This window comes from Zingiber officinale, chromosome 8A, assembly GCF_018446385.1.
Source record: "Zingiber officinale cultivar Zhangliang chromosome 8A, Zo_v1.1, whole genome shotgun sequence".
Taxonomy (NCBI): Eukaryota; Viridiplantae; Streptophyta; class Magnoliopsida; order Zingiberales; family Zingiberaceae; genus Zingiber; species Zingiber officinale.
Genome location: NC_056000.1, coordinates 47,538,907 through 47,559,469, shown reverse-complemented (window position 1 = coordinate 47,559,469; position 20,563 = coordinate 47,538,907). Strand labels below are relative to the sequence as shown.

Genomic DNA, 20,563 nt, shown 5'->3' with positions numbered 1-20,563 from the left:
CTTGATGAGAATGTCATCCACATACACTGTTCTCTGAATACTTTATTCATCAAGTGCTGATAGGTGGCTCCCGCATTCTTCAATCCGAACGGCATCACATTATAGCAATATGTGCCGTCGGCCGTCACGAAGCTGACTTTTTCTTGATCTTCACGGGCGAGCGGCACTTGATGATAGCCTTGGTAAGCGTCGAGCATACATATTAATTCGCAGCCGGCCGTAGAGTCCACTAGCTGATCTATCCGAGGCAGAGGATAAAAGTCTTTCGGGCAAGCTTTGTTGAGATCTCGAAACTCTATGCATACTCTCCACTTGTTCCCCGGCTTGGAGACTAATACTACGTTCGCCAGCTAGCTCGGGAACTGCACCTCGCGGATATGGCCGGCCTCCAAGAGTTTTTCCACCTCCGCTCGGATTATGGAATTCTGCTCGGCGCTGAAATCTCTCTTTTTCTGCTTTACTGGCCGTGCGTCCGGTCGGACGTGTAGTTCATGCTACGCTATACTTGGTGAAATTCCGGGCAGCTCATGTGTCGACCAGACGAAGACGTCATGGTTTCTCCTGAGACATTGGATCACCTCCTCTTTCTGGTTGGCCTCCAGATCGGACGCGATGAATGTTGTAGCCTCCGATTGGGTGGGGTGTATCTGTACTTCCTCCTTTTCTTCGTAAACTGAAGAGGGAGGCTTTTCAGTTATAGCATTCACCTCGATCCGTGGCGATTTCCGAGCGGAACTTGCTTCTGCTCGGACCATTTCAATGTAGCATCGCCGAGCTGCCAGTTGGTCTCCCCGTACCTCTCCTAGCTACTTTGTCTTCGACGGGGAACTTGATCTTCTGGTGGAAGGTTGAGACGGCCGCTCGGAACTCGCTGAGCGCCGGTCGTCCCAAAATGACGTTGTAGGACGAAGGGGAGTCAACCACCACGAAGTTTGCTGTCCTCGTCCTCCTGAGCGGCTCTTCTCCCAGCGAGATAGCTAGCCGGATTTTCCTGACCGGCAGGACTTCATTGCCCGTAAACCCGTAGAGCGGGGTTGTCATGGGCAGCAGCTCGACTCGGTCAATTTGTAGTTGATCGAACGCCTTCTTAAATACGATGTTGACCGAGCTTCCTGTGTCAATAAATACGCGGTGAATAGTGTAGTTGGCTATTACCGCTTTGATGAGCAGAGCGTCGTCGTGGGGTACTTCAACTCCTTCCAAGTCCCCGAGCCCGAAACTGATTTCGGGTCCCTCCGCTCGTTCTCGGCTACAGCATGATCCGGACGACCCTCGCTTTACGCTCGGTTGGAGTTTTCTCGGTTGGCCCACCAGCTATGATGTTGATCTCGCCTCGGAAGTATTGCTTCTATTTTCTTCTTCCCGCGGACGGTCGGGACCGTTCTCTTGACGTTCACCGATTGTCTCGCCTTGGAGAACGATGCCGATCGGAGTCTGTTGTTGCCGCTCTCGTCCAATCGGCCTCATTAGTTCTCTGTCGCCTGTCGTGAGGGAGACCGTCGGCCGTCATTCCGGGGAATGAGCCAGGGAAGACTTCGACAATCCCTTGTGTTGTGCGTATCCGTCCGGTGGAAGGAGCAGAACATCGGGGTCCATTTCTTCTTTGGCTTGGGCCGGGCGGCGGCTACCTCTTACACGTGAGACCTGGCATGGGGGGAGCGGATTGCTTCGGCCCTCGGTCCTCTGGGCGGCTGATGGGCGGCGTGCTGTTTCCGCTCAGAAGGAGGAGCCCGTTCGGTTGGAATTTCTTTTTTCCTGGCCGCTTGCGCTTCCTCCACGTTGATGTATTCGTTGGCCCGATGTAGCATGTGATCGTAGTCTCGGGGCGGCTTTCAGATGAGCGATCGGAAGAAATCCCTATCCACTAGGCCTTGTGTGAAGGCATTCATCATGGTCTCCGAGGTGGCCGTTGGAATATCCATGGCCACTTTGTTGAACCGCTGGATGTAAGCTCGGAGCGATTCACGGGCTTCTTGTTTGATGGTGAACAGACTAACGCTGGTTTTTTGATAGCGCCGACTGCTTGCAAAATGATGGAGGAAGGCCGTTCGGAAGTCCTTGAAGCTTGTGATGGATCTGTCCGGCAGCCTCCGAAACCACCGTTGAGCCGATCCCGAGAGAGTGGTAAGAAAAACTCGGCATTTTACTCCATCTGTGTATTGATGGAGTGTAGCTGTGTTATCAAACTTACCCAAATGATCATCTGGGTCGGTTGTCCCATTATATTCGCCGATCGTCGGAGGCACGTAGTGCTTCGGCAGAGGATCTCGTAGAATAGCCTCTGAAAATTGGCAATTAATCCTCTCGGGCGATGCGTCCGCTCGAGGGGCTTTTCCTTTTCTGTCATCTCGTCTAGGCATTTCGTCCGAAGAAGATCCCCGATCTCTACGAGCTGCTGCGGCTTCAGGGGTGCGGAATAGTGCTCGATGAAATGCGACGGTGGCCGGCGGTGCTTCCGCTCGACCACCAGACGCTGACGTTGCTTGCTGCTCCGGCCGCTCGGCCGTGGCTTTCTGTTTTTGCTCCACAAGCTTGGCGGCCCTTATCTCGATCAGAGCGTCGAGTTCCTCCGTCGAAAGCGTCACCGTGTGTTGTCATCCAGCCTCGTCCATTGTTTCCGTTCGGATGCAGGAGCGTTCCCACAGATGGCGCCAAATTGATCCTGCCCGAATGCTGAATCAACGGACGCTGGGCACGGGGCGCTCTTCGACTGCTGACGTGGATCTTCGACTGGTGGCACGAAGCTCCGGCGAACCTGCACAGAAGTCGGGCCGGGAAGGGGTTCCCGGCGGTGACCCTCCGACGCTCAAGTCAGGTAAGCAGATGGCGAAAAAAGTAGCTCCAAAGGTCTTGAACGCGTACCTCCGGCGAAGTATGAGGCTCTTTATATAGAGCGGTGAAAGAGCTCCTGCACATCCACTGAGGCGCCTACGTGTCTGCAGCCCATACCTCGGTATGTGTTTGTCAGAAAACTTACCTGACGCCATACTGCTACAGTCCAAGCACGTCTTCGATGGGACAATAGAACACCTAACTGTCAGACTTAGAGTATGGCCTAGTCATAGGACTTGACAGCTGTCAGAAGATGTCCTTGCCCTTCCCTACCCCACAGGCCGGTACGTCCGTCCGGACGAGGAGTTGTTAGAGTGTATACTAAAAAGCCTAGCTTTTGGTATAAACATTTATCTAGAAATAAGAATCACATTGGTCAAATATCTACATTTATGATAAATGTAGTTGTTCAATTAATTTATATTGTAGATAACATGGTGTGTGGTGTCACACACAGAAGATCATGTTATCGGTTTCCTTATAAATTATAAACAGTAGCTCACGACCATAATGGAAAGGAACAAACCATTGGAAGGTCGTAGTGTAATTAGATATTAGTTTATCTTAACTATATAATTATACTAGTACACTTAGAGTGTATTGAGTAGGACCATTAGAGGTCGTTTCTTTTATACTGACTTTATAAAGAAACAAAGACCTCAGTTATTATGGAAGTGTGTGCTCTTAATCCTAATATAATAACAAGCACATATATTTGATATTTATTTCTTTAATTTATCAATGGGTGAGATTTAGTTCGATGAATCAATAAACCCGATAAGTTGGGAAATGATATCACTTTTAGTGTGTGTTGTTGATTATAGAAGGAAACTGTGTCCTAGTGATCTAGGTTGAGAATGTCCCCAAGAGGAGCTCATAAGGATTGTCATGTTAAACCCTGCAGGTGGACATAGTCCGACATGACGATGAAGTTGAGTGGTACTACTCTTGGAGCTAGATATTAATTAAGTGAGTTGTCAGTAACTTACTTAATTAGTGGACATTTGTTATCTTAAACACAGGGAGACTAACACACTCATAATAAGAAGGAGCCCAAAATGTAATTTGGGATTGGTGCGGTAGTTCAATAATAGTTCTTTAGTGGAATGAATTATTATTGATGAAATTAAGTTGTGTGTTCGGGGCGATACGGGATGCTTAATTTCATCGGGAGACCAAAACCAATTCCTCCTCTCGGTCCCTATCGTAGCCTCTAGTATATAGAGATTTATACCCACCGCATACCCACCTTCTTACCCATCCAATGGGGTCGGCCAAGCTAGCTTGGAACCCAAGCTAGGGCCGGCCAAGTCCAAGTGGATGAGCCATGTAGGTGGCCGGCCAAAGCTTGGGTCCCAAGCTTAGGTGGCCGGCCACTAGAATATTAAAAAGGATTTTTATTAAAATTATTTCTTATGTGGATATCATGATTTTAAAAGAGAGTTTAAAAAATTAATAATTTCCTTTCATAACTTTCTACAAAAGATTAAGAGAAGAGATTAATCTCTTTCCTTATTTGTAGATTAAAGGATGGTTTTAATTTTTGGTAAAAACTTTCCTTATTTGTAAATCATCTACATGTTTAAAAGAGAGTTTAAAATTTGAAATCTTTCCTTATTTGTTGATTAAAGGAGGATTTTAAATTTTAAGAAAACTTTCAATTTTAATCATGTTCATGATTTAAAAGAGAGTTTAAAATTAAATATTCTCTTTTATAAGTTTCTACAAAAGATTAAGAAAAGATTTGATATCTTTCTTTATTTGTAGATTAAAAGAGATTTTAATTTTTAGAGATAACTTTCTTTTTATCCACATGTTTAAAAGAAATATTTTAATTTATAAAATTTCCTTTTTATTAACCACCATGAAGGGAAAAATTATTTGAGAAATTTTTATAAATTTCTGAAAGCAAATTAGGAAGTTTTAATTCTTGTGTGAATTAAAATTTCCTTGATTTGTGGAATGGTGTGGCCGGCCATTGTATTTGTAAAAAGGAAATTATTTTTAATTAAATAAAATTTTCTTTTTCATGGCAAAATAATTAAGGAAGTTTTTAATTAAATTTCCTTATTTGCCAAGACCAAGGATTATAAAAGAGGGGGTAGAGAAGGCTTCAAAAAGATCAACCTCTATTATTTCTTCTCCTCTCTTTTCCTCCTTGGTGGCCGGCCCTAGCTTCTTCCTCTTCTCTTCTTCTTATGGCCAGCGACAACCTCTCTTTTGGAGCTCTTGATGGTGGCCGGTTCTAGCTAGGAGAAGAAGGAGAGAAAGGTGGTTTTGTTTCTTGCATCCCTTGGAGCTTGGTGGTGGTGGCCGGACCTCTACTTCTCTTGGAGAATTGTGGTGGCCGAAACTTGTAAGGAAGAAGAAGGTGCTTGGTGGTTCTCATCTCAGAAGATCGTTGTCCACACAACGTCCGAGGTTAGAAGAGGAATACGGTAGAAGATCAAGAGGTTTTTCTACAAGGTATAACTAGTAATTTTTCTTTCCGCATCATACTAGTTATTTATGGAAATAATACCAAATACAAGAGGCTTACGATTCTAGAATTTCGAATATGTTTTTCGATGTTGTGTTCTTTTGTTTTTTCTTTTCCTTGTCATTTGATTGTTCTTTTCGGTTAACCTAAAGTTATTTTAGGAAATTAAATATTAGCTTTCTATAAAAGGTTTTGTCAAGTCGGTGGTGGTTGCTCCCATATCCAAGAAAGTCGTGTGCCTCGCCACGTCAGTACTGAGAACCAATTATGGAAATTAATATTTAATGGAATTAATAACTTAAGGTGATTTGGGTCGAACGTGTTAAGTTCCGCAGGAGATCCAAGTCAAAACCTAAAAGAACAAATAGATTAAGTTTTGGATCAAACGTGTTAAGTTCCGCAGGCGATCCAAAATTTAATTTAAAAGAACACATGGTAGCTAGGAAAAGGTTCAGACCTTTGTACAAAATTTTTGTACAGTGGAACCTCTAGGTTTTCCGAGTAGCAACCAACAGGAGTGACGTCCGGATGGCCCTCATTTTATGCGACAGCCGGACGGAATTCCCATCTCGCCGGCCTGCCATATGCATCGATATGCTGGGGAGATTTTCGGTAGGGTACTATGTAGGGCCTGTTAGCAGTATCACCTTCTCTTAGGCCTTCCGCTCGGCTCCTTGCTACTGTTCTATTGAGCGTCAGAACCCCGACTTCAGTCGGGGTGCCTATTGCCCTTGGCTATTCACCGATCGGTCTGCCGGGATCGGTTGGGAGGTCGGCCTCTCCTTCTCCGGTCGGCCACTTGGCCGGACGGCTACAGCGTGGCATTGACCCCTCTCCGGTCGGCTCACCCTTCTTCGACGGACTACCTGACCCTTTGACCTCCACATGACATCGACCCTTCAGAATGGGAGTCCTCTGTTCTAATCGCCAGATCAATAATAATAATAATAATAATAATAATAATAATAATAATAATAATGGAGGAGGAAGGACAGCAATGAATTGTATCAGCATAATTTATAATATTTACGAAACATCCACACAAAGAGTAGCAGATTTATAATGGGAGGTTGTCATTGAATAAAAAGAAAAATGTGTAGCTTCAGTGTTGTGTTGTATTCAACAAGAAACTGTTCTACTTCCTATCCATTTGCACCAAAACAATAAAATTGAATTGAACCGAATTTTTAATAAAATCGAATAAATTGAGCCGAACAAATCGAATTAATGGATTTTTTTAAAAATTTAGTTTGACTTAATAAAAATTTGATTCAGTCTAAAATTTATAATCTAAAAAATTGATTTGGTTAAAAAATTTGATTTATTCGGTCTATTCAATTTAACCAAATAAAAAAAATTCAAAACCGAACCCGAACTGAATTAACCGATATTTTGGAAACAAAAAATTGAATTTTCGAATAAACCGAACCGAATTTTTAAATTCGATCGATTTAATCGGGTTTTTCGGTTTAACCGAACTTTTGCTCACTCATAATTTGAAAAGTGATAATACGAGCTATCCCAAAAAATACAAGATGAGTCAGATCCGTCAAAGCCCCCAGTCCATTTGAATAAAAAAAAACTGCTAATGTTTTATTTAATTACGTGTTCAAAAATAAAATAAAATAAATGAACTATCAAAATACAAATTAGGTATTTTCCGGTTAGAATTGACGCTAAAATCCGACATAGAGGTCGGTACAGCTGCAGAGACAGAATAGACGGCAAAGCCTCCGCTGCTCGTCTCTTTTCCGATAATCACTTTTAAAAAAGGTAGATCCGCTATCTTAATCCTGCTCAATGCCTCCGCTCGCACCCACTCCAACGCACTCTGCAACAAGTCGAGTTCCCGCAGCCTCAGCTCCTCCACCTCAGCGCCCAACAGGTCGCCCACAGGGCTCCACTGCGGCCCCCGAAGCGCCTCCCTGAACCAGTTTTCTCACAACAAGAAAGGTGCAAATTCAGGAGTCACCAGGATGACTTGGGCTAATCATAATTAATCGGTATGGTGTGCTCTTTTAACCTAAAGGGTATATATTCTTTATAAAAGTAATTAATGCAATGCTTCTAATATCCATATGCGTGTCTCTTATTGACTTATTCACGTAGTAGAGCACTTACCTTGATAGATTGCAGAGTAAATATTAAACTTTAACTTCAAAGTAATGAACAAACACTCACAGATATATTAATAGATTTGTTAAAACAATTTTATTAATGGGTAAAAGCGAAAGTTGCATTACTATTTGCCTTTATGTTGATTTGATAAGAGAAATTAGGAATTGGAAATTCATATTTACCAATTGATAAAATTGTGACAATAATTTAATGTCTCCATTTACACTTCTAAACCATAAGACTTCAACCTATTAATTTGATTCCTCTAATGTCACTTCCTACACAAACTAAATATGCTGAGAATTTTTACTGAGGGCATTTGAGCACTCCTTTAAAAACCTTAATGTTCTCTTTAATTGTGAAAAAAAAAAGTTGATATTCATGCTTATATTATTGTCTTCTCAGCTGAATTGAATATTTGCCAACTTTCGATATAGAGGACCTATTACTATGCGGAAGGGATATTTAGGCCTTATTTTCTACTAGTGATACCAGAGTTAAATTCCCTTAGTTTGTTTTCTTCATCAAGCAGCTAGATCTGACTTCATGATTCACTCTATTGCAGTCCCCTCAGATGGATCTAGTGGCTACTGCATGAAGTGTTGCCACAATCAGGTGTGGGGTTCGAATCTCGATAAAATCAAAGTAAATATCTTCCTTATGTGCTAGTCACTATTCTAAAGGCTAGTAGTCGTCCGTGATTTATCTCCTCCGTATTGACCTTGGGATGAGTTGACAGAGATGTTGGGACGAACATATTCGCCTGTTACCATAATGATTCACTCTATTGCTCTCTTTATGGAACCCTCCTAGCACTCTTTCTTATGATCTCGCAATTGTTCTTGTTCAACCCCGTGCCTCAAGACTTCCTGTTGTTTCATGTTCATTTGCATCAACCACACCTGCCAACTCACACTGCTATTATACTCATACGAAGCTGCACCTACAAGTGCTAGAGATCGCCATGCTACCTAAAAATTGACGCTTGACATCGTATCAATCCTCCAAGAAGGCCAACCGTTTGCCTCATCTCCTCCACCAGTGTTGTTGCTTGGAACACCCAAATTCAATGGATTGTTTGACTATGGAGCTCCTTGCGCATCATTCATTCTCTATCCATCAACTTCTTTGATTCTTACTTCTTTAGAAAAAAGGAAGGCCTCTTCCTCCCTTTTATGGGGATTTTTTTTATAATAAATGAATGCATAATTTGTGATATGGGGAAGGGAAATGAATTTCAAGAAATTGAGGGGGTGAAGTTGTTAAGTCCAACTGTCGTGGATTTTTAATAGGTTTAAGAGAATCTACTTCCCAGATCCAGTAAGATGTTCCATAAAGTTGGAAAGAGAATCCACAATGGGGACAAACCCATGAAAAGTAAATAATTAACTAATTAAATAAATGGTAGAAATAAAAATAAAATAATAATTTCTATGAGTTCATGATAAAGTATAACAAATAAAATGAAAAGTCATGGACAATAAAAAAGGTAAGATTTGCACGATCATGTGGTCAAATAGGAGATTAAGAGCATAAGATCGTACAACCCTGTACGATCGTGCGATCACAACAGTAGTCAGTCAACATATGACCGTGCAACCCTAAACGGTTGTGCCACCCCAGACAGAGAAGGAGACTTGCACGACCGTGCAGGGGAGAAGGAGACTTGCACGGCCGTACATCCTTGCACGGCCGTGCCCCAGAAGACAGAGCCCAAGGGCTACACGGCCGTGTAGCCACGCACCGAACCGAAGAAGGGCACGGCCATGCCGCCCTTACACGGCCGTGCCGCCCTTACACGACCGTGCCGTCGCGGCCAAATCCTAAGGCTATATAAGGGTTTTAACTCTTTTTGCCAAGGGAGAAGCGAGCCGTCAAGGAGAAAAAGATCTTGGAGCAAATAACGAACTTCCACCACCACATCAACTCCAGAAGCTAAGAGTTGGATCCGAAGGCCACTCTTCGACACCCGATAGTTCCAATAAGTGAAGATCGATATAAACTATAGGTCGTATTAATGTAACAAATCTAGTAATCTTAAGATTTATCATTTAAATTTGTAGAATTACAATTAACCAATCTTATATTTCCTTTGATGTAAATTTCAAGTGATATTTTAATCAATGCTTATCTAAGAAAAAAAAACATCTTTTTTTATTTTTAAAAAAAGCAAAACAATCTATTTTTTTAACTACACCATGAGTGTGCCATTCAGTATTTTTAAACTCATCAATGGTAAATTGTCAACTCATGCTTAGTTGACATAAAAGATCTATATAAATCTATGTGATACTACAAGATAAATTTTAACCAATCTATCATTTTAAGAATATTTCTTGTCGAAATGTTTACATCCAGGTACATCAACACTTGAATCATTTTTCTGTTCACCAAAGTGAAGAATGTATCATATTCTACGTCACATAGGCCACCGTCGAGCAACAGGAGGGCATAGGACTGCATAAGGTAAAATTCAATATCACAAGTTAGCTTAAACTCACTTTATGACATTGGCTAAGGCAGGATCATCTAATTTTTTACCTTGATTTAAGCTGAAGGAATTCTTACGAGAAAAAATGTCGAATGGATTTATATCTTGTTGCCCGAGCAGATTTTTTTCAAGGGGTTCTCCTCTGCAACAATCAAGTTGATAGTTTGAATTTATTTCAGCAACACATGTTTTAAAAAACAACATACACAATATAAGGCTAAATGAAAAAACTAGCAGATCTGCAAAGAAAAACGTTGTAGCATCTGCATCACCATTTTTACATCTCATGAGAGTTGGTTTTTAGCATTGTCTAATTTAACCAGATTAGTAGTTTGAATTGCTGCTGTTCTCATGGTTCCCTACATGCTATGTGAACTCTTTGCCAACATTTTTCTCTTTATCATACTATATTTAAAACTTTATACTAACTACTTACCTGGCCCAAGATGGAATGTACTTCTTCCTCCTCCGCAGGCTTTCATCTGCTCCATCCTCGTCATCATCAGAATCCTTATAGGGGGATATTTCATATGAATCAAAATCTTGATTTTCTCTGTTAGTAGACAACCTATCTTGAATTAGTCCTTTAATGATGTCTGCACTGGCAGCAGCTACCTGCAATAAAATGATTTAGATGAAATAAGTGGGAAGAAATAGTGATAAAATGTCAGATATCTCAAATTAATGAGACGCTGGATACTCTATTCAGTAGTCTAGTAGCCCGATAGAGAAAAAAGGAAAAACTAGGGGTGGTTGCTTGAATAGTACGGCATATGAGAAATAGAAATTTTGCAGCATTATTAATCATATGAAAATTGCTTCCGAATCCCAACTACTTTTAGTTTTATGGAAAATCAAAGTACCAATTCACTATCTTAAAGTACCTTCAATCTCTCACCCAAAAAAACAAAAAACAACAAATCAGGCAACATAAACTGAAATATATAGGTAAACACTTTCTAGGGAATAAGTAGCACGAGGTTAAGAGAATTATGGGTTTCAACTTCCAGGCATGTTAAAATTTCAATTGAAGGATTATCATGTTGCAATTGTTTAACTGAAGAAAATTTCTATTCAAGCATTACCTTTGCGGCAGCTGTTTCCACTTCATTGGTTTTTCTAGACCCAGCAGCTTCCTTCAATGGCAAAGGCTGCTTGGCATCTTGTGTTAGACCTTTCTTCTTTCCATCATCAACCTACGACGATGACACAATTTAGTACAAAACAACCTATCTGTCAGGAAAATCTAGTCAACCATAGCATTGAATAAAAAAAAAACTTACTGGGGCTTTTGATCGAAGTTCTTTTTCCTCTTTCTTTGCACGTAACTTTTCGTCCTCCTCTCTCTGCAACTTCCGAGCTTCTTCATTGCATCTTCTTTTTCTGTCCTTTTCCTTTTGATCTTCTTCTCGTTGCCTCTTCCTAGCTGCAACTTCTGCCTCCTTTCTTCTTTTTTCTTCCTCTTGTTTTTGCTTGAGTTGTTTCTCGTGCTCCAACCTCTCTGCTTCTTTTCTTCTTTTTTCCTCCTCTTGTTTTTGCTTGAGTTGTTTCTCGTGCTCCACCCTTTCTGCTTCTTTTCTTCTTTTTTCCTCCTCTTGTTTTTGCTTGACTTGTTTCTCGTGCTCTAACCTTTCTGATTCTTTTCTTCTTTTTTCCTCCTCTTGTTTTTGCTTGAGTTGCTTCTCGTGCTCTAACCTTTCTGCTTCCTTTCTTCTTTTTTCCTCCAGTTGTTTTTGCTTGAGTTGCTTCTCGTGCTCTAATCTTTCGCGCTCAAGCTTTGCTGCTGCTTTTCTTACTTCCCGTTCATTTTGCCTTTTTTCTTCAAGACGCTTTGCAGCCTCAGCAGCCTCTAACGCTTTCACTTTAATTTCTTTCTTTCCTACAGAGAGTAATAGCAGCATCAAGGAGAAGGGTCTTCTGTTCAATAAAGCACAGACAAAAGAAATGTGGATAATGTGTATATTGTATTGGCATGTATGTCAATCACTGTTTTTAATACAGAATTGAAAGAATCTACTATGAACAATTTTTCTTGGCCCATCTAGGAATATAACCTTACCTACTAAGAGCTAGCCAAAATAATATAACGAAATAGGTAAAGAAAATAATTCTCAACAATTGCCTTTTCATACCAAAAACATAAGTAATTTTCTTAAGAAGCTCCCATGGAATAGGAGGCAAAAGTGAACAACTCATCAGTGTCAGTATATTGTTTGCAAGTTATCTTAAACTCAGAGGAACTGGCTTGAACAAATGCATATGCAATGCAATCACATGGCTCCCATGCACGAAAAATGTATCATAGATTCGCCAAAGAAACTACTGAATTATTAAAACTCGAAGGTTTCAGTTATTTTCAGTCCTGCCCTTTCTCCTATTTTTTTTTCTTCACTTAGTTCTGGGACAAGACTCCATTGTCTTCCTCTACCCTGTCTCAAGACACAGATCCCTAGTACTTCTTCCTTTGACTAGCAAAGCTAGGGCTCAACAAAGGAAGTTTTGTCCTTTCTACAACCAATGAAACTAAGGCTTAGCATTGGGAAAATTCTTCCTTATGGTAACTTCTTCATCTATTATTCTCCTTAGGGCTCAACAAAATAACCTTATTCTACCGATGCATGATTACAGAAATGATAGCGCACTAATAACTATTAAAAGCACAGTGTTTGAATTCTCTGGTCAGTACTATGTGTACACAAAATCTAGTATATTGTTACCATTGCACTTGCCCACACAAATCGTTATTCTAAACACACAAAACCGTCAATGTACAATATAAAAAGTTGTAATTGCTGTTGCTTGTATAAATCGGTTTTGCATAATTTCAAGAAGTTGATGCAATACCAATACAGACACTTTTACCAAGACATTTCAAACCATCATTTTCGGTAGTTGTAGCAAGTGTATTAAAAGAGCCCTCCGTTATAGGGGCATGACTCTCCCAATATTCACTTATTTTATCTAAGAAGATTATTAAAATAGTAAAAAATACACAACCATATACCAAACAAATTGTCTAGCGATGCTAGAACATAAACAATTCAAGAGCTAGAAAAAAAAAGAGATAGAAAGATTACCTTTTGTTGTTGTGGCTTGCTGCTTTTTCTTAATCATTGGGATGAAAGAGGATACATTGGAGACAATATTACTTGGCTTATATCCCTTCTGAATGCTTGCCTGGCTTAGATTTCTCCCACCTTTTTTAGTGTTAATTTCAGGTTCACTAGACCTGTTGCTTAAGGATTTAGCCATGTTCCTATCTATATCTCCATTTACTGAAAAACATTGATTCTCAATGTCTCCCATCTGATCCATGCTGCTAGTATAAGAGCTTCCCAGGGATGATTGAACATTAATTTCAGTTGCACAAGAGAATTTTGTATCTAAGGATTGAACACTTGTGCTTCCTGCAATAAACTTGCTAAGAGGACAGGAATTTTGTGCATTTCTATATCTTGAAGAGACATCTTTAAGTGGCTCTCGATCATCAAGAGCTTTAACTTGTTTTGAGCAAGTCCCATGACCAGAAATGCCTAATTCATCTGAACACTCATTGTCCTCCAAAGTGGTAGAATCCTCATCAATCCGGAAGCACACAAGTTCAGGATTAGTAGCCAATTTTTGTGAACTAGAAGCACTTTTCCCTGTAACTCTTCTTGAGCTCAACTTTCCAATTGGTGGTGTTAGAGGAGGTTTACTGGATGCCCAATCAAATGAATCACTAGACGACAGTGCACTCTGAGAATAAGAACTCTCCATGAATGAAAAGTCAAAAGCAGATTCTGAACTACTGTGTAGAGATGCTTTGGCACGTTCGTTTGTCCTAACTTGCTCTCCATAATCATTATGAATATAAAGGGGATCATTTAATTTCACATTCTCCAAGAATCCATCAGGCAATGAATGAAGAACATCAGGAAGCTTATTGATTTTATAGTTTCCTATCACAGCGGTTGTAGGTGTAACCAGACTTATTAAACTACTTCTTTGAACATTTAAAGAGAGAGGTGGAAACCCAGAATTGGAGTAAACATCATTTTCCAGTGTAGGGGATGTGCCTATGCTAAATCCTTCAAATTCTGGCATGAACTCATGTATATCCTCCATATCATACCTAACACTTGAATATGTATGTAGATTGCAGGAATCAACATTAGTTGTTGAACAATCCAATTCATCATAGGTATCATTTCTAGAAGGTCCTGGTTCTTCTAATACACAGAGTGGTGATCCACTGTTGCAAATTTCATTTGTCCTAAAAGTACTGGATTCATCTGCCAGATTCAGAGAAGGAAAAATATTTGTGCACTGATTCGGCAAACTAGTATCTGAGACTTGGTCTGTATTTTGAGAGCAAGAGTTCACCTGACAAGGTTAAATATGTAAGAAGAATAAGAGAAGTCATAAATGGAAAGCCTGCAACAAGGATATGATCATGAATTTTATAAATTTACAACTAGTTGTTGCAAAAATTGCTAGGAAGGAGCTGTCTAATTGAACTTATTTTATCAAATAAAATATGAAGCCCAAGCCAGAGAGCCAATGAAGAGTTTTAAGCATGCAAAAGCTTTGGTAGATTAAGAAAAAAATTCAAACAGATATTAATCATACAAGATTATTCTTATAAGTGATTCTGGATCTCCCTAATTTCTCTTAAGCTACAAACTATTGCACTAATAAATTATAATTAGTATAACTTAGACTTGAGTTTTTCTAGTTTATGTATTATAAAAGGACATTTCAGTACCTCTCTCCCACACTGATTTTGCCTTTGATGAAGTTCTTCTGAGTGACTGCCTGTGACAACCTTTGCTACTGCACAATTCAACATGGATCTAGAGGGAGATATCTTCTGTATTTCTTCAAAAGAAGCACTTTCTAAACATCTCTTGCTGCTACAACAATTACCCTCCTGTGCAGGCCTAAACTGATTAAGCCGTATTCTTGGAGTAGTAGCCAGGATACTGTCTGAATAGCAATTCAATTTTCTCCTTTTTGGCCATGATATTTCACACACTTTTGCTGTTAAATTTCTTGATCTTTTTGAACTAGTTATGTTACTAGTCCCATCAGGGCCTGAATAAGAAAGTCCCTTGCTGTTTCTACTCAAGCTTCTTAGTGAGTATCTAGATTCTGATGAATGATTTTTCAATTGAACACCAGATTCTGGTTGAGTTGAGCCAGAAATTGAAGTCAACCTTCCTGCAGTAACATTTCCTGTATCATGCACAATCAAAGGGGAGTTGGCAACTGTTCTACTCCCAAGATTAGGTGCAGGTGCAGCAAAGTCTGTCTGTTCAGATTCTGGGCAAGTATTTACAGAATTATCAATCTGAAGATCATGCAGTGCTGGATTAAGGCTGCAGGCAGATTCATCCACTGTCATTGTCTTGCAATTTTCTTCTCTTGTGTGCTTCATTAAGCTTCTAGCAGATTGTTTCAAACGAGAATCACTAGTGCATGCCGTTCCACAGGAAACCATGACCAGATCATGTGAAGTTTCACAAGATCTAGAATGAATCTTTTCCTCATGATTATGAGGATTTGCACTTAAAGTTTCTGAAGGACTTGATAGTTGTAGTATGTTCCTGATACAATCAAGTGATCTAGATGAAGACACTTCATCTGCAACTTTATTTTGAAGACCAAACGAGTTCCTAGTGACTAATGGATCTTGAGCATGATCAGACATCAAAGATGAATCCAATGCCGTAGTTATGCTACATGGATTGTGTTCTGCATACGATCCAGATGAAGCTGCTTTATCACCAACTTTACTATGAAGAGCAAGAGAGTTCCTAGTAAATGACTGATCGATGGCTTGATCAGGCACTAAAGATCTAGCCATTGACCTAGTTATTCTCCTAGAGTTGCATTTAACAGTCACCTCATCTCCAAAATTAGAAATCTGTTTTGTTCTGTTAAGATATTCCTCAGATCCCTTTTGCTTTGACCTAGTTATTCTATGTGGATTGCATTCTGTAGGTAATCCAGGTGAAGCTGCTTTATCATCAACTTTATTATGAAGATCAAGCAAGTTCCTAGTAAATGATGGCTCTATAGAATGATCAGACATTAAAGGTGTAACCACTGATCTAGTTAATCTCCTAGCGTTTCCTTCAACAATCACCTCATCTCCAAAATTAGCAATCTGTTCTGTTACATTAAAATACCCATCAGGGTCCTGTTGCTTTGATTTGCCACATTGGATTCTTACAACAGAGTCAGACACTGGTGAGTCCTCAACAACATCAGAGCATATAATGTTACAATCTCTTTGATCATCTTTTTGGTGACCCATAATTGTAGCCACATTAGCATGTTCTTTATGAATATACTCAGAAATGCAAATTTCACTTGCCGATGGAGTGGGAAGTGGACATGAGATTCCTGGAGCAATATGCTTGCTGCTCAACTCTGTATCAAAACAAAAGTACTTACGTAAGTTAATTACAAACAGATAACTCAATGCTTAATGTCAAGAGCTCATTCAAGTTGGTGCATTACAAAACATTCAAGCTAGTGCATCACCAAACAGACTACTAGGTAAAAATCCATGTGGCTTTAACTAGATGAATATACATGGTCTGAACCAATCACCGCATAAATGCCAAGAGCCCATTCAAGTATTGCATTTGTGTCAATCACAACATATGGTATCTGCATGACAATGAAAAGACGAAATATTTCAATACTTTTCAGTCAAAGTGAACTGGGAAATTTCCTATAAATTGCATCCTCAAGTTTGCCTTTTCCTAAAATAAAAAGTGACATCAAGAAATATATCTATTCCCAAAGGTTTGACAGGTAGGATTGACAGGCCTGCTAACCAGTTACTGAAAAGGGTAAACTGAAAGCTGAAATATATGAAGTTGTAAAATACTGTAATATGAAATTGATTAAAAGGAATAAAACCTTACTTTCACACAGTGCCGTTGTTTAAGAATCTTAATGATATTCCAAAAGTTTAGTCCAAAACAGAATACCACAACCATAAACTTCTCTATTCAATGTGGAAATAAGCAGCCTGATGCTAACAACAGGATGAAAACTGGTAGAGGAATAAACAAGTGCCGAGGTTAAGAAACAACCAAATAAGTTGCCCAAATTTTACACCATTTTTGTACATTTTGCCATGCCCAGGAAAAAAAGGATGAGCAGTAATTTAAAATGAGGGCATAAAGATGGAGAGTGATTTGATGTGTCTGATGTGCAACTTTACAATATTTGCTCTGAAAGTAGTACACATCTACCGTATGACAGATTTATGAGAAGAGACTGAACACGAATTTGTACAATCGGTGCGGTCGAGAGAGGGAGGGTGAATCTCGATTCATTGCTTTCTTTTCATTTCGTCGTGTGTTTGTTCTATTAGAGTTAATATGCAGCAGAATATATAAAATAATAAGACAAAACACGTGGGATTTACTTGGTTCCCAACCCCCCAGGATCAGTACATCCAAGGCCTAATCACGAGAAGTGCCCGTCCACTAATGGTCTTCTTTCCGGAACTTTCCGGAGGCGGAGAAAGCCGTCTTACAGTTTAGAGTACAAGCACAAATAAGATATAAAAAATAAGCGTAACTTGTAAACAGAAAATACAAACGAATTATTATGGCCGATCTGGAAGTCTTGAGCGCAGCACACCCTTCCTGGAGCTTCCCTGGTCGCAAAAGTTCGTAACACGTTCGTCTGAGCGCAAAGATGAACAGTAGGATAAAGAATGGATTGCTTAAACGTAGAGCCTTTGTCTCCTTTTATAGAGTTAGATCAGATCTTTATCCGGATCAACTCTTATCTGGATTAAGCCATATCAGGATGAAGTCATATCTAGATCAAGCCTTATCTGGATCAAGCCTTATCTTTATCCACATCATCTGACTTATCCTTTTCTCCATCCAAATCATAAAGATGAACTAGATATTTTGCCACATCATCTTCCATGCCAACATTTTACAACTCAACAATTTGGACCGAACACAATCAGTCTACCAAACTGCTGGTTCGGTCTACTGAACAGGTTTGGGTCCAGTTCAACCCGAGTCAAGTCTGGTTCACCCATTTACGTTTGTCTGCTCTCTATTTTGCTTCCAAATCCAAATTTCTGCAAAATAACCATACAAAACACAAACAAGTAACCTAGCCTATATCTGTAAGTCTACTTGACCTACTAGGCTTATCTTTTACTTGGAGTTCCCTCCTCCAAGTCTACCACCTAAGAGTCAATCCCTTGGAATCAAAGCGCACTCCTGTAAATCTACCTGACCTACTAGGCTTACCTTTTGCTTGGAGGTCCCTCCTCCAAGTCTACCACCTAAAGGTCAATCCCTTAGGATCAAGTTGTACTCCTGTAAGTCAACCCAACCTACTATGCTTCATGCTTGAAGTTCACTCCTCTAAGACTTTCCATTACCTAGGCTTACCTTCCCCTAGAATTTTCCATTGTCTAGCTTCACTCATTAGGAACTAGCTTCACTCACTAAGACTTCCACTGTCTGACTTCACTCATCAGGACTTCCACCACCTATATTCACTAATTAGGGCCTAGCTTCATTCACTAGGGCTTCCATTGCCTAACCTCCAATTAGGACTTTTCCTTACTAGCTATCTAGTCCTGCCTAAATTTTTCTCTTCTAAATATCAAGTCCTATTTAGATCAACCCTTGCTCAGAGTGATCAGACTTAGGTACATTGTCAAACATTAAAACCCTGAATTTTTCTCTTCTAAATATCAAGTCTTATTTAGATCAACCCTTGCTCAGAGTGATCAGACTTAGGTACATTGTCAAACATTAAAACCCTGAAAGCTAATTGCACCAACAGAATTGAGAATTGAGAAGATTACAGATACTACTGAAGTTTAAAGTGATGACTCTAGATGGGAACCGGATGGCCTAGTTGCTACTGATGATATATACTCCTATTACATCTCCACCTCCTTGGATCACATTATTCTCTTCCTAGAATTCTCTCTTACAGTAAATGTCCTTACAAGGTTACAGTACCTATCCATCTTCACCAGTATACCTCACCTATTTCTGGAGCTCTGGTAGCCCATAACTACCCTGCAGCAATCTTGAAGATTTATAGTCAGAGTTGGTATTAACGGTCTGAAAGCATAAGAATCAACAAATTACCAAGACAATCAGTTTGACCAACAAAATTATAAATGTATCAAATCAAATTTGACTTGTTCCGAAAAATTAAGTGAATATTCCAATTTTTTCCAAATAGCTGAACATGTTACAAATCTATAGTTATCAATTGAACATGGAACAACGACAAAGGCAACTACCTTAGTCAGTTGGCATTTTTCCTTTTTCATAAGATCATTTATAATTATGCTGGGATAACTGGATTAACTTATACTTTTTCTCACGAAATTAGATATCATCCAAAATTGGACAGTGAAAGAAGGATTTACCATTCTGGGATTCCAAAAGCCAAGAAGGAGGCTGCTTGCCGTCAGCGAGAAGGCTATAGACGAGGGATTCAGCATACGACTCTCTCTGCTGCTTCAGCTGGGACTCGATCTGGCACTTCCTATCGAAGATCTTCTTGAATAGCTGCTCTATTGGCGCCATCTCGGCCTCAGATCCAGCAGATCGGGAACAGATGCAAGCTTTGAACCCCTAACGAGACGACGCTGGGATCAACGACGGAGACATTGGAGTCATTCCGATTGTTCTCCACCTCTACATGACCGGCGGCCGCACCGCGCAGATCGAGAACGAGACGGCGAGGATTTGGGAAGGCGAAACCCTAATCGAGAACGAAGCAGAATTGGCGGAAAAATAAGGGATTTGAAAATTTTCAACGGCCAAGTTAAATAAAGCAATAAACAATACATTTATGTGTGTGCAATTATAGTTTAGCCCCCTGACGTTCTTAAATATTACATTGGCTCTCTGAAATTTACCTCACTTTTTTTCGCTAAACTCTGAGTGCCTGACAAATAAACAATGTTGACCACATAGCCCTTAGCGCTATGATGTGGTAGTAAAACTAAAAGATATTGAGCTCCTAGATTATTCGTTGTGAACGCTTCCTGATTTATTTTGATGATCTATGGAAAACTTTCATGGGTTGGGCCGGTTATCCCAGGTTCGATGTTACCCAACTTAATTAATAATTTCTTAAGACTTCTCATGGTCTCGCGGTTACGATATCACGATAAGATATTTAAATTGTTATTCAAGTATTTAGATTTTTAATTATGACATGTTTATAAATTTTTTTTCTCTAAATAAAAGTACAATCAAATGATGCTACATTTCTAAATTGATTATGATATGTACTTTTCGATTTATTTTAATGATCAATATTTTTTTTTTATTAATTTATTTTAATAACCAATGAAAAAAATTGAAAAAAATTTATTGGATCAAACTAATCCGCCTAGAGATAATTAATAAAATTAACTAGATTAATCATAAGAATTATATCTTTTAATTTTTGGCTGAATAATTATCACTGTCATTTATATTTTTAAATTTATTCGGATAGCCAGATGAGAAATCCTTATAGGACCACGTAGATTATCCATATCTTGAAATCTCGATGCGTAAATTATTAAAAAATATATATAATGGTAGTCTAACAAATTTTAAACCGACAAAAAAATAAAAAAAAAATAAAAATTC

The 20,563-nt window shown here is 39.5% G+C and overlaps 1 protein-coding gene across 2 annotated transcripts; it reads right to left on the bottom strand.

Annotated features, from left to right (window-relative positions):
* Nucleotides 1-9,729: 9,729 nt before the first annotated feature.
* LOC122008874 lies at nucleotides 9,730-19,733 on the bottom strand. Of its 2 annotated transcripts, none has more exons than XM_042564769.1 (8): nucleotides 19,345-19,733; nucleotides 14,668-16,337; nucleotides 12,998-14,285; nucleotides 11,204-11,799; nucleotides 11,006-11,116; nucleotides 10,357-10,535; nucleotides 9,971-10,062; nucleotides 9,730-9,886 (listed from the first exon to the last, which is right to left on the bottom strand). In XM_042564769.1, the coding sequence occupies exons 1-8, from the start codon at nucleotides 19,502-19,504 to the stop codon at nucleotides 9,849-9,851; spliced, it is 4,134 nt and encodes a 1,377-aa protein (XP_042420703.1). In that variant the 5' UTR covers nucleotides 19,505-19,733; the 3' UTR covers nucleotides 9,730-9,848. The 2 variants fall into 2 exon arrangements, with proteins under 2 accessions (XP_042420703.1, XP_042420704.1); XM_042564770.1 differs by lacking the exon at nucleotides 19,345-19,733 and adding an exon at nucleotides 16,428-16,562.
* Between the last annotated feature and the right edge of the window lie 830 nt (nucleotides 19,734-20,563).